The sequence below is a fragment of the Nyctereutes procyonoides genome, unplaced genomic scaffold (assembly GCF_905146905.1).
Source record: "Nyctereutes procyonoides isolate TBG_1078 unplaced genomic scaffold, NYPRO_anot_genome, whole genome shotgun sequence".
NCBI classification, from domain to species: domain Eukaryota; kingdom Metazoa; phylum Chordata; class Mammalia; order Carnivora; family Canidae; genus Nyctereutes; species Nyctereutes procyonoides.
The window spans coordinates 2,192,650-2,206,677 of record NW_026575132.1 but is presented as its reverse complement, the minus strand read 5'-3'; the positions used below and the strand labels follow the sequence as shown (position 1 = coordinate 2,206,677).

Genomic DNA, 14,028 nt, shown 5'->3' with positions numbered 1-14,028 from the left:
CTTAGACTCGGCCAGGAAATCTAGATCTGACCTTGGCACTTACAAAATGTCCCCCTTTGGTTAAAGATGGTTTTTTAAAGATCAGGAGAGTCTACTGTCCCTGGGCCTTGGGGGGTGACTTGGGAAAGCACAGGGGAACAGTTGCTGCCAGGTGGCCCTGTTCTTGTGCCCTGAGGGGTCCAGGCTCCCAGGCACAAGCAGCCCCTAAAGGCCACAGGTGCACCCAGGACACTGCAGGGGCCTCTGGCCAATGAGCTGCTGCACCAGACGCGCTCACGAGACCTATGAGGAGTGGGTGGGTGAACGCGATGGAGGTGATGAAACAGTCACACGGGAAGGAGAAAATCTAAGTGGTGAACGCACGAAGGTCTACTCTGAAATTCGCTCAACGTCACTGTATGTTCGAGATTTTTCTTAATAACATGTTGCGAGGTTACTCAGTGCTGAGGAGCAAACACCCCTGGGTGCTGTCACTGGGAAGGCGGGCTTCCTCCTGGGGCTTGGGGCCCACTGACCTCCCTCTGCGCCAGCCCCGGCCCATGTGTCCCCACCTCTGGGCAAAGGTGAAGGGAAAAGCAGCACAGGAAACACAGCTGCAGGGCAGGCCTTTGCCAAGACCCCCTGCCCCGGGGCCATCGCAGCTGCCTGCCTGCAGACTCTGCACCCAGAGGAGGGTGCAAAGGCTTGGCTGTTTGCACACACACATACACGCACCAGGAGAAACCCAACCTCTGGCGCCTGGGGGGGCTCAGGGGTTGAGCATCTGCCTTTGGCTCAGGGCATGACCCCGGGATCCTGGGATCGAGTCCCGCGTCGGGCTCCCTGCATGGAGCCTGCTTCTCCCTCTGCCTGGGTCTTCGCCTGTCTCCTGAATAAATAAAATCTCCAAAAACAAAAACAAAAACAACCTAACTGCAATAACAAATAAAAGTTGCCTAAGATTTCAGATGTCAAATAGGATTGTCTTCTCAAGGCATGAAAAAAATCATCAGTAATCGCCTATTTCCACTGCTCATGGAAAGAGCGATTAATGTTTGCTGAGCCCTTGATATGGTTGTGTTTTGCACACTGGCTCACATAATCCTCAGAGCCCCATCACCTTTGTTTCATAACAAGGCTCACGGTCATGGAGCCGGTAAACAGATCTAGGACTCAAACCAAGATCACTCAGCTCAAGACTATTTTTCACTAATGCACATCGTCACGGAAATTTAAAACAAGTTACATCCTGCAAAGTTAACATCCCTACAAGAACAGTGGCAGTCATTTGGCTAGGATTTTACAAATAAAGGCAGTTTCATGTTCTACTTCAGCTGTTTTTACCAAAACACCAAAACACCACCCACCAAAAAAGTATTTTTTAAGTTTACACTCCCTACCAGTATTGTTGACAAATGTAGTAAGAACGCAGTTTGGTAAACTTTTCCATATTTTCTATAGTTTTGGGGGCAGTTCGGGGTTTAATAAGCCCGTTTAACTGAGGGGAATTTACTTTTGATGTCAGGGTGTTGCTGGTTCATAAATTAGAACTAGATGGCTCAACTACTCCCTAGTGATCTGTATCATGAGGCCATCAGAAATTCTTAGCCAATGGAATAACGAAACCTTGAAAACCTTTCGCCCACGTGTTGAGCCAGATTCTTCAGCTGCAGAAACTATATAGTAATCACCCAGTAGATGGCACTAGCCGAGCCGACTACTGTTTTTATTTTCGCTTAGTCCTAGGACCTAGGTCAGAGGTCTTCCTCTTCTACTAGGGTTTTATTTGAAACCTAGAAGACCAGCCACCATAGCTACCAAATGATGCCTTGCAGATCACTTGTGAATATTTAGCTGCGTACAGAACAAGACTGAGATCTCTAGGTGGTGGCTTCTATTAGGCACTCCTAGGAATGCTCATCATGCCCCCACCACCACTACTTTTCACTTTGGCCAGTCTCTCTGCACAAAATATAGTAGGGGACTGAGGAATGCTCTGGGGGCAAGAGAGGGTTGAAGATGCTATCAACGTGTATTTGCTGAGATAAGTACTAATAAAATCTATTTTCAAAAAAGCTTAACAGAAACCTAGGTTGAAAAAAACTTTTTGATATAGGCCCAAACGAAGTTAGGGGACTGCACTGTAGACGATCTGATTTTAGTATTCTCATGATTTGAAAATTCTGCTCGAACCTAACTCAAAATTAAACACAGCTCACACCCAGAGGCCATACTCAAGACTACCCTGTTTTACTCAGCTCTGCCCTTTGGAAGCATCTAACTACAATTTCTCCATGTTTTACAAAACGGAACTTTGGTAGACTCTAGCCTCACAAAGAAATTGTATATGCATTTCAAGTTATTTGTGTTGGGGAAGGTATCAAGGGCAGGAGACAAAAATCCTCAAGGCCATTATTTCAAGTGCTGCTCTACCAAGACCCACACTTTAAAAAAATCCTTCTGATAGAGAAGAGCAGCAACTCGTACCTCCAACGGGTTCCTGAGGGAAATCTCACACAGGTGGCTTAGAAACCACTATGTCCGTTTCACTCAACATATCCAACAGATGGACAAGAAACTGAATTTTTCCACTCACAAGATTTCAGTGGAGTCAAGCAAAAAGTTGCTGGACTTCTGGTTGGAAATAGTTAAAAAGACTGGCTTCCAAAGGCATGCCAGATCCTTCAGCTGATCTGGTCTCTGTCATGTTGAGGACTGTGGTGTGAAGGTTGCCTCTCTCAAGGCACCAGAGTCTACTGCAGCCTTGGGTTGGCATGCTCTTAAAACTTGTGTGGAGTAGTGCTCACTTCGGCAGCAAACATACTAAAAAACTTGTGGAGCCGTACTAGTTGTGGGTTACTTTTCAAGACCTTTCCAAAAGGCTTACAGGTCTACGAGTCAAACTTGTTAAAATGTTCACTTTGCTACCATCTTACAGTGGCAAAGAGCCCTTAGGAACATCTTTGGGCCTCATATTCCTAAGGAGAAAAGTGCTAAGTGAATGGCTTATTGGGGGACGGTCTGGACTTGATTTCCCCTAGTCTCTTAGTTTGTGACCTATGCTTTGAGAAACATTGACCCTTTTAGCTCAGAAACCTGGAGTGATTTGGTTCTATTATTTGGACACAAAGTCTGGTGTATCCCTAATAAAACAAATTTCAATTAATTTTTTTGTTTTTTTAACTTCAATGAATTTGGAGAAAAGCTGAATATGCCTGGAAAGTAAAATGTTTTCCTAAGCTTCTCCCTTGGGACCTAACAAGGTAGCATTCACAACAGTGCTGTTTTCCAAAGGTCACAATTAGATTTCCTCAGAGGTATACCTGAACTGTTAATCATTACAACTACCTTGTGAAATGTGGGAGTGTCGTTACCCTAACATCTAATCATTGGCTGAAGCCTGGTTTTCACCACAGCCAAGTATGTCTGCCTTTACCCCTCCTATAACCCCTACTAGAGAACTGTAACTCTCTTTTCTACCAGAAATGTTAAGACTTTCATCAGATAGGATTAAACAATAATAGATTTCTATAAAAGCCATCGTAGGGCAAGTAATCCCAAGAAAAAGCCTAGAGGCAAAACAGACTGAGGCTGGGCAAGTGCTCATATTGATTCTGCTTTCATATGGTTTTCAGGGTTTGCTGTCTCTAGAACCTTTCCAAATACATTAAAGAAAAGGATTTTAAGAGTCACAGGGGAGCCCTAAGTTGCCTGGAGCAAACAGTAATCACTTTCATAACAAAAAAGGGAAGTCATTTCTATAACTAGAATGCCAGACCTATACGGATTTAAAAGTGCCATTGTGTCTTCAGACTGACGTAGAACAATTTGTACTTCTGAGAACACTGTGTAGGGCCAGTTAACCAGCTTCCTATACTTTAAATGTTCTCATAATCATAGCTTTATATTAACCCCACATTTATTTGTTCTCAGCATCATCCTTTTAGCATTATTACTCAACCCAGAATTAAATGTTCTTTTAAAATATTAAATGAGAACACAAGTGACAAGGACTCAGTACTAAAAACATTCAGGGCATCAAGTTAAACGGTCTTCAAAGTTAAAGCAGATTACTAAAAAAGCCTACAGGAAAAAAAGCAAAAAAAAGAGGTAGTATACTACAGGAAACCCTGGGTAAATGCCTATGGGAACGTGCGCTGCAACCCTCAATATTACACATCATCCTCTGGATTTATGAGTTCCATCTTCCCGTTTCTGTATTGTAGCCACTACCCAAAAAGTTGGCCCAGAGAGGAGGGGCCAGCGGGCTGACGAGACTTCAAATCACTTCCGAAGTGTCTCTGCAGAAATGAAACGGGACCCAATCCTAGCAGGCTGTGTATTTCTAGACTACATGGTTTTTGTTTTTGGTAGGTGTTTAGACATTTAAAAATTCACAGGTCAAAGCACCAGGAAAAGAGGAAGGTAGAAAACTTTCTTCCTCTTCTTGATGAGTACCGTCCAAGCAGACTGGTAGGGCAAATATTCATTATGGACTGTAATTCACTTTGCTTTGGTTTTGGAGGCTTCCCTTAAGAAAAAAGAGATTTGTTAATAAATGATAAAGAACACAGAACAACAAGATTAAATTACTGAGGCAAATTACAATTACAAAATAATAGCTTAGATCGTTCTCTATTTAATCTCAACATGTTAAAGGGTAACAGTTATTTCCACACCTAATGTTGCCATTTTTTTCTGTTCTTGAGATAGGACATCTATCTCTAACATCTGACTGCCTATTATGTGCCAGAAATCATTCTCATCACTTACATGGGAAATCTTTAGTAACTCTCTAAAGGGATATTACTTACTTGTTTTTACAGTTGTGCAACTTAAGGCTTACAGAGATTTTAAGTGTAATAATTTGTCTGACATCACAGGTGAGGAGATGATAGGCCAGGACTGGAAGCCAACAATCCCTGATAGTTGACTTTTCTGAAACCCCAAATTTCTTTCTTTTGATATCATCTTGAATATTATATTCTCCCACAAATAACTTACATTGTTATTGCTCCTACCTCTACTTAGATTTAAAGAAAAAATTATATACTCATTTTTAGTATTTTTTACTCCAAATATCTGTAATTTTGTAACTATCTTAAGAATACTAGTCATTAAACCAAATTAACTATAATCATGAGTTAAAAATAAAGGGAAAACTGCTTTCTAGAACATATAAACCCCAGGTACCAAAGTACTATGAACCATGAATAAGCTCCTTGACTTTACTCATTACCTATCCCTTAACTCTCCATGGTGCCTAATAATAGACTGTACGGAAATTGTTCAATACACTGATTTAGAACAAATATTATGGCACAAACTTTCATATCCAAAGGCTGTGGAGTTTTTAGAAAACAGAAGCTACTTATTTTGTGACTTAAGGTAGGGTCAAAAAGCGACAAATCCAGAGCTAAAAGCAGTCGCCAAGATGAAGCAATCACTACAACTACAGGAAAATATACTGGCTCTCCATTGTAAATCAATGAAAGAGCGAAAATAAGGTAGGTCCGTTAACATTAATGCAAGTTTTATTCAAGAGATAATATTGAAGGACTGAGTTTTTAACAAAGGAAAAATTTACCACTTTTCCACTCTGCAGTAAAAAGTGGAACTGGGGACCATTTACAACACATAAATAAACTCTACCTTTACATTTCTGAATAAAGCTGTATTCACTTCTTAGAGAGAGCCATTTAACTTTTGCTGATAAGGCTTTGTGAATTGTGTTCAGAAACTTTGACAACACGCACATACATACAGACACTCTTCAAATAAGGTTAAGTACCTAGGATTTTCACTCCAGGATGTGTTTCTGCGAGTACCCAGGACTCTAACTTTAAGACTGCATATTTTCTACATGAATTCAATTTGAATTGCCTTCATCTTTAGCTACCATGTTTTTTTTTTTTTTAAATAATCAGATCAATGTTTATTATGACTTTTTAACTCCCTCAAATTATATGTTAATATTTGACACGGTAGTTTCAAAAAATAAATATTCAAGGCCTCAGTTTTAAACTTCCCTTCAGTGTAATGCACAAAGTTGCTAACAAATATTAACAGGACTACCCTAAAATAAATGCAGCTTTCTTATAAAAATTACGTGTTATAATACAGTTCTCATTCTATTCCGTAATTCTGATAAAGAATATATATATATATATTTTTGGTAATAAAACAAGAGTTTAGAATGATTCAGTCCTTGGAAAATCTTAATGGCAGTCATTCAATCAATGAAGAAGTCGGTCACTCCTGGAGTCACAAACACTCAAAAACTGCTGTTAGCATTGACTGGGTTTTTGTGGGTTTTGTTGGTGGTTATTGCTTTAGTTGGCAATACCTGAATTTAAGACGAAAGAACATCTCCCACTAAGCCTTATTTTAAATATTACAAAATGTATACGGAAAATAGACTCATAGAGGCTATAATGCTGACGTCTTAAGGAACTCACCCATGAAATGGGTGCATGTTTTTTAGAGGATAACCACGGATCTTTTTGCTCTAAAAATAAATGCCCCTACTTTTCAGAGTGTTCCCATTCTTCAAATTCTTCAACAGGAGACTTGAGCAGCTTAACAGTTTTGCTATAAAAACAAACCACTCTTGTTAACAAATGAAAAACAAAAAGGAAACTGATAAAGGACATAGTTTTCACAGTTAACGATAAATAAAAGTGCAATAAGTGTTCAAGTAGGGCACGTAGTTTAAAAACTACATGTGAATATTTGGCATAGGTCATCTTTTAAAGGCTCTCCGAGGGTCCCTGCCATTACTTATTGTGGTCATGACTGTCTGATTATTAGCAGTTCCTTGTAGCTGTGGATTTGTAGGTCCCCGGCCATTGCTTCTACCAGCATATGAAAATTGGCATCCCCTTGATTCTGGGCCACTTTGAACCCCATTTCCTAAAAAAGAATATAAAAATTCATCACCATTTACAGACACGGATCTATAGAAGTACACCTACTTGAAGTTCTAACACATGCTTACAAGTAGTATTAGGAAAAACAAATGCCTTTATTTTTAAGCTCCTGGGGAAAAATTCAATGTGGGCTCTAGGTTTCTCCAAATGAACGATTACTGTAAATATATTGACTTGATGCTGTATTAATAAGGAGAGAGAAACAGAGCAGTTTGAGCAACAGAATGAGAAATTAGTAGAGGAGAAAAACATAGGTAATGCATTGCCCATACCGTAAAAGAAAAAAGGAAAATGGGTAAAATGGCACATGAACACTGGCACTGGGTTCAAATATGGTTAATAATGTTTCAAGATGGACAGTATAATTCTAACTTTTCAAAGGAAAGACAACAAAGTTTCCCACCAGCTGTGCCGAAACATGCAGCCATCAGTTCAAATAAAAACTTCAGCCACCCTCAAACTCCAATCCCAAAGACCCTTCCTCAGTTATTTACGAATAAAAACTTCAAGAAGACCTTTAACACAGCTGTAAGAACCATTAACGTGACATTTGAGAGTATTTGAGGGGTAAAGGCCAAACTCTGAAAGATAGGCAGCTACCAACATGTGAAAATTTAAGGTGAGCTATTCATCTAAAGATAAAAGGCTTTTGGTGTGCCAAAATAACCAGTAATTCTGCATCTTTTATAAATAATCACTAGATTACAGAAGTTTTGTTAAAAGAAATCAATGGAAAACCTATTATGCATCTCTAAAACAGATTTCTTATTATAAGCCACTGTTTAAATATACAATGTGCTCCGGGAGGTGGATGGGGGGGATGGGTGAAATAGGTGAAGGGGATTAACAGTACACTTATCTTGGTGAGCACTGAGTAATACATGGCAATTGTTGAATCACTACTGTACATGTACTAATAAAACACTGTATGTTAACTACACTGGAATTTAAACAAATAAATGTATAAAAAATAAAGAATGTGCTCAATAAAGTAGCTAAAGAATATCTGCTATCTAGTATCTAGAAAATCAGTTACTTGGGAATTCCTTGTTTACCAGTAGCTCCCTTTTAGTGATAATTTATGCCTAAATTTTCTTCTAAATCTTTCATAAGATACATTCACGTAATTGTTAACACCTAATCACAAATATGCAAAAAAAAAAAAAAAATCTTACCCACTGGTCCAAATGTACCTGTACCCATATTATTATTCATGGAATTACTCTTCTGTTCATTGTGTGCCTAAAAAATATGTTTTTAATTTAACCAATTGAAGAATTATAAAAAAATTATTATAATAACATGTTGCATCCATTCTTTATTGTTAAGGTTTTTTTCTAAACAAATTTTTAGAAGATTTATCCAAGTCCATTCAATGTTACTACTTAGGAAAGTTTCTCAAGCCTTTCATAGTTTTTGTTAGATCTTAATGTGTTTTCCTGATGTTACTCTCTACTCCTCGAAGTGCTCAATAGCACATATGTTTAAAATGAGATACTAAAAACACAAACAGACTCACAAAATACACAGAATGAAAATGACTTTCTAAAGATTTTTTTTTAAAAAACTGTCTTCATTATACTCTGGGTATGACAAGGTTGGACACCTAGTCGGGGAATTATAGTACCCAGTCAAAATGAGCCTAATCATAAAAATAGACTATACATTTGGATTAATTACCCCTCTGCTCTGTTGTCCTCGATAGTCTGGGTTGGGTTCACTGAAATTTGGCACTTCTGAATAAACCATACAAAATCTGAAAGAAAATAAAGCTCAAGTTAAATGACTCCTAAAATAATCAACCTTTCTTTATACAACATGCATAACTTACAGGAATGAAGAATTTAGGTATCATACGAATTAACTAAAAGGCAACATGCTAACTATCCAACAAAAATGTCCTAAATCCTATGTCCCATAAAAACAAAGTACTCGAAAGTATTCAACTGCCTACAATGTACAACACGCTCTAATTTTAGTGCTTCTGTACTACAAAAAATAAATCATGTCAAAGATCAAGGACACAGAAACACAACTCTGTGCTGTTTTTTCCACATAGGCTGATGCCACTGAACCATGTTTAGGGTTCCAGAGTGTTTTTTCCAGTAGTGGTGATGGATTTGCACTGATCCATTCACACCACTCTCATCCAGTCCCTCTTTGACCAATCACTGTGAATCTGCAAAGATAATCATTCAAGGTTAAGAGTGGATTCCGCAGGTAATATAGAAAGACATGTGGCTATTAAGACAACAGTTGATACCAAGGCTTCTTTAAAGTTGACAATGGCATATATTAACATTACATGTCAACATTTACTTAGCTCCTTGCCCCATAAATAAGAAATTAAAATCACTTTTGGTAAATCCTAGACTGATGCTGACAAAGTCAAAGTCACTAAGAATTCAGTGACCTCCAAAGGTTCTTCACAAAATTGACCTCTATTATATACAAAGGTCAGGAAAAAAAACATAAATCTTTTGATGATACCGTTGCTAAGAACATTCATAACACATTGCTCTAACACTACTCTAATAACAAACATAAGTAAATTCTAGTTTTCCTCCTAGCAAGAGCAAAGTGTTACCAGTTTCTGAGCTTTAAAAGCTAGCAGGATTGCTTATCTTTTCCAAACAAGAATTTTATCCCTGCAGCGTGGAACAACATTTTTTTCTTTTTCTTTTTTTCTTTTTTTTTTTGGTGCCATGTGTGGCTTCTCTCTTTAAATATCCTCCAATTTGATGGCATTAAGTAGATGTCTACGCATTAACCGAACAGAATGGACTAATGATTTGGCTCACTGCCAACACAGTACTTTATGAATACATCCCAAATGTCTAGGCTAATATGGAGGCTGAATTACCTTTATACCCTTAGAGAGGATGGTTCCTCCAAGTCAGGGTAGTAGTGTATGGAAGCTCGCATTGTGGCTGCCTGTACGGTACCTAGACTGTGGATAAATACAGGACTTCAATTGTCATCACTGCAAGTCCTTTTACCATGAGTACATATTCATCCATAAATGAAAAAAGAAATTTTAAACTATTGGCCTGAAACTTAGCTTCTTATGTAGCTTCTTCTTTGGCAATTCACTAGAAAACAGAACCTATTTAAAAATGGCAGTGACACTTGGAAGATGCCATGTTCCCAGTGCCTCCAGAAAAGGCCCCGCTGGGGATCGTCTCAAGTAGGACTTAACGCTCTCTGCCAGGGAAAACGGATATTCTCAACCACAGGAAACAATATGGAAAGCTGTTCAACTGGTACATACGTGGAAAGCTGCTTTTACAGTGTAGGGGCTGAAGGCATTCAGTTTACCAGTCAAGCAAAGCTACGAGGTTTACAGTTTATACCTACCAGTTATTCTGTAGATATGGGATTTATTCAATTGCAATAGGAAATTGCATTTTAATACTTACTCCCCAATTTTCTGAAGTTCTCCACCCCTTCCAGTATAAAGTGTCAAACACCCTTTCCACATGGATGCATACCTAGAAAAAAAAGAAACATCTGTTCTGTAGAAATACATAAATTCCCTCTACGTAAGTAAAATTATGCTTATTTTTTGTATTCGGTATAGGCAGAGCTCAAACTCTGTGTTTATGGTAATAAATCAAATATAATTAATTTTGATCAACTTGTTACTTACAAAAAAAAAACAGTACAAAGAAAACCACTGCCATATGTTCACACAATTATCTAAACTATATCTAACCCTAGAAAAGTCTTTTTGCAAAGCAAGCATTGTTATACTCCAAAGACCACATCTTTAGTCAATTCACAAAAGAACTTTCAGTTGTAGAGAGTCAAGCAGAAATTATTTTTCAGTTACAAAATACATAAAATTAACACCATTTATTTACTTTTATACTCATTTACTTGGTCTACTCAATTATCAACATAATAGTTTTTCTTTTGCCTCCATAAACCACACAGGATTCACAAGCTACTGAAAACTTGGTAAAATTTAATCAAGAGCCTAAAAAAAACCAATCACAAATCTCTGTCTTTCCAAATCTGCAACTTTTAGCATCAACTTGGCTGAACAGATTGTTTACTCTGATCAACTCTGAATGCAGACAGCATTGTTACATATTCCTACACACAAAACTATTAAAAAAATAAGTTAATAAACATTGTAAAATCAGTCTGCGGTTTGGTTTTCAGTGGTTCTCTACACAACTACTATGGTAACTTTGTATCTTAGAATGATAAATTATAACTAAATATTGTTGAAATACAGTTATAGTCAATAAGTACTTGTTAATTTCACATTATACATTTCCCTTTAGTGAGGGTTATTTATTAGAGACTCCAGCACTCTTATGCTACACTAAAAGCGACTTAGAAGAAAAATAATGCACTAACATTTCACCTTTTAACAAATGTTAATGCGTGTTGAGAAAAAAATTTCAAGGTACAAGTAAACATTTAACTTGCACTTGTTTCCAGAATGAGATCAACGATAGCAGGATTTTCTGATAAACCTACCAATATTCAATTTACCATTATTTAGATGCATGCTTTTCTTCAAAAACTACTTTTCTCAGATACGATCACAACTGAAGCACCTACAATAGGCCAGACTCTGCTAGATGTTATTTTAGTTAATAAGGTAATCATTACTCCCATTTTACAGAAATGGAAGTTACAGAAGTGTAATAATCTCAAGATCATGGTAAAGTTACAAAATAGTAGAGCTTCTTTAGTTTTGAGTTTTCCTTTAAGTTGCCTTCCTTAAAATCCTATAAATACTATATGGGTATCTTGATGTTAGTTTTTCCACAGATTTTTTGATGGACACATCTATGTATTTTCCAGGACCACAAAATATGAAATATTTGAAATGAGATGCTGTGTACACTGTATAAAATAGTTATAATCACTGGAACGAGAAATACTTTGGTAGCCAAAAAACTTTAATTATACTAATCCTCACCACACCCTCACAGGCAGGAATTCTCTTCTGTGTGAGCTACAGATGTGGAAGTTTAAAAGACACAATCAGTGTCATAATGAGTCACTGCAGGAGAATAAAATGTCTGTGTTCTGACTCTCACTTCCTTCTTTGATGATACTCTGCCTCACTTCCTGAAGATGTTGCAAGGCCTGGAAGGTTTTACCAAAGGGCTCTAACTAACCAGCCTCCTCCATTCAGGGCAAGCCGACACGCCCCTGAGATTCTATTTACCATGCCAACATCAATCTCCACCCACTTTTCCTGTAGTTGTGACCAATAACTTATTTCAAGTCTATTGGCCACAGAACTTCCTAAATCCATTTGGAGGCCCCTTTCTGGACTTTTATCTTCCTACTTTAAATATCTGGTAAAATCTTAAAGGCAGTGTAACTCCATCAAAACAAACAACAAAATAAAAGGCTGTGCTTAATTATTATTTACCCATTTATTTTTTTCCTAAATTATTTTTAAAAGCCAATCTGCCTTTTGGATGGAGGTATCATCGACACCTTCCTGCCAAACATTTTCTGCATATCATCCTGGTTTTTGCACTATGCTGACCTTACAGCAGTAGGCACAGGAAATCTTTTTTCAGAATGCATCTTCCAAATAACCGTAAACTTCCCCTCTTAACTTTTACATGTGAGCACAAACCTGACATACGACGAAAACTGCTAACCTGTCCCACGACAATCTTAAATCCTTGCTGACTAAATAAAATAGGGGCAGGATTTCAAAAGTCACTAAAAAGGGGGAAATGTTGGAAAAGTACTGTCAACTTAAACAACTCATGAGGGAAAAAAAAAAGTATGGATTATGTGAATTTTATCCATGTTTTAAAAACTCTCCGTGACCCCAAAGCAGGGTCTAATAATCTAACTTGTGAACTGAGGAGCAGCAGGTTGGATTCCTGAGGGAGGCTGACCACTCTTTCCGGCAAAGGTGGGGACACCCCGGGATCCAAGTTAGCATCCCACCCCCCCCCCACCCCCGGAAAGATGCAGGCCTCGCCCAGGTTCCCGCAGCAGCTGAGCCCCGGGCCTGTGACTAGGGCAGCCCTCCCCTCCCCCCTCCCTCCCCTCCCCTCCTCCCCTCCCCCTTCTTCCCCCCTCCCCTTTCCTTCCTGGTCTCCCCCTCCTTCCCCTCTCCTTTCCCTTTCCTTCCTTCTCTCCCCCTCCTCTCCTCCCCCCTCCTTCCCCTTCCCCTCTTTCCCTTCCTCCTCCTCCGCCCCCTCCCCTCCCCTCCCCCCTCCTTCCCTCCCCCTCCTCCCCGTGACTCAGGCAGCCCTCCCCCTCCCTCCTCCCCCCTCCCCCTCCCCCTCCGGTGCACACCTACCCTCTGGTCAACCGAATAATATCCCCCGGCTGTATGAGCCCTCCGATCTCATCCCACACGGAGATCGTGATGCTGCCCGTTTTATCTGCTACTTTGCAGGATCTCACTTCGTGGCCGTCTTTGGTTTTGGTCACGCGTCCTGCGAAGATTTAAAAATCACAAAGGGGGGGGAGGAGGGAGGAGGGAGGGGGAAGGGGAGCACCGGAGGATGAGGACTTCCAGACTCTGACTCCTCCTCCGGGACCAGAGCGCGGCGGAAAGACGGGAAGACGGAAGGAGGTCGAGCCCCGGGGTTCGCCGCAGGCTGGATCCGAGCCCGGCGGGGGCGCCGGGGCCACGTGGAGGGGGAGGGGGAGGGGAGGGGGGAGGGGAGCTCGCAGCCGCGGCGCCCGCCCTGCGGCCCCGGGCGCGGGGGAGGGCGGGGCTGCGGACCCCACTTACCTATCTCCAGGACAATAAAGACGACATTTAAGTTTTTCAGTCCGGGCTTAATGTCTTTTATAAAGAGAGGTGGGTCGCTGACCCCATTCATATCGAGGCAGGTGCGGCCGCGGCTGCGGGCGGGGGCGGGGGCGGGACAGGGCTCCCCTCCGGGCCGGGGCGCGGGGGGCGGGCACCGCGGGACCGGTCCGGACGGCACCGAGTCCAAAAAAAGAGGAAGGAAAAAAAAGGGGGGGGGGGGGAAGAGCTCACAAGTTTAAAAGAAAAAAAAAAACGCCGAGGCAGCTCGCCCGCGAACCGCGCTCCTAGACGGAGCAGGCGCCCTCCCCTCGATACCGGGAGGCGAAGCGGGCGCGGGGGGGACGGCCCGGGTCCCCAGGCGCA

General features: G+C 40.4%; 1 protein-coding gene across 5 annotated transcripts; it reads right to left on the bottom strand.

Annotated features, from left to right (window-relative positions):
* Nucleotides 1-3,951: 3,951 nt before the first annotated feature.
* Nucleotides 3,952-13,798, bottom strand: NABP1 (nucleic acid binding protein 1). Of its 5 annotated transcripts, none has more exons than XM_055345454.1 (8): nt 13,645-13,798; nt 13,204-13,342; nt 10,328-10,399; nt 8,589-8,664; nt 8,084-8,150; nt 6,760-6,891; nt 6,508-6,570; nt 3,952-4,510 (listed from the first exon to the last, which is right to left on the bottom strand). In XM_055345454.1, exons 1-8 carry the CDS (start codon nt 13,733-13,735, stop codon nt 4,374-4,376), a joined length of 777 nt encoding a protein of 258 aa, XP_055201429.1. In that variant the 5' UTR covers nt 13,736-13,798; the 3' UTR covers nt 3,952-4,373. The 5 variants fall into 5 exon arrangements, 4 of the variants coding, with proteins under 4 accessions (XP_055201429.1, XP_055201430.1, XP_055201431.1 ...); XR_008667013.1 differs by having other exon boundaries at nt 4,396-4,510; nt 6,438-6,570; XM_055345455.1 differs by lacking the exon at nt 3,952-4,510 and having other exon boundaries at nt 5,496-6,891.
* Nucleotides 13,799-14,028: the final 230 nt, after the last annotated feature.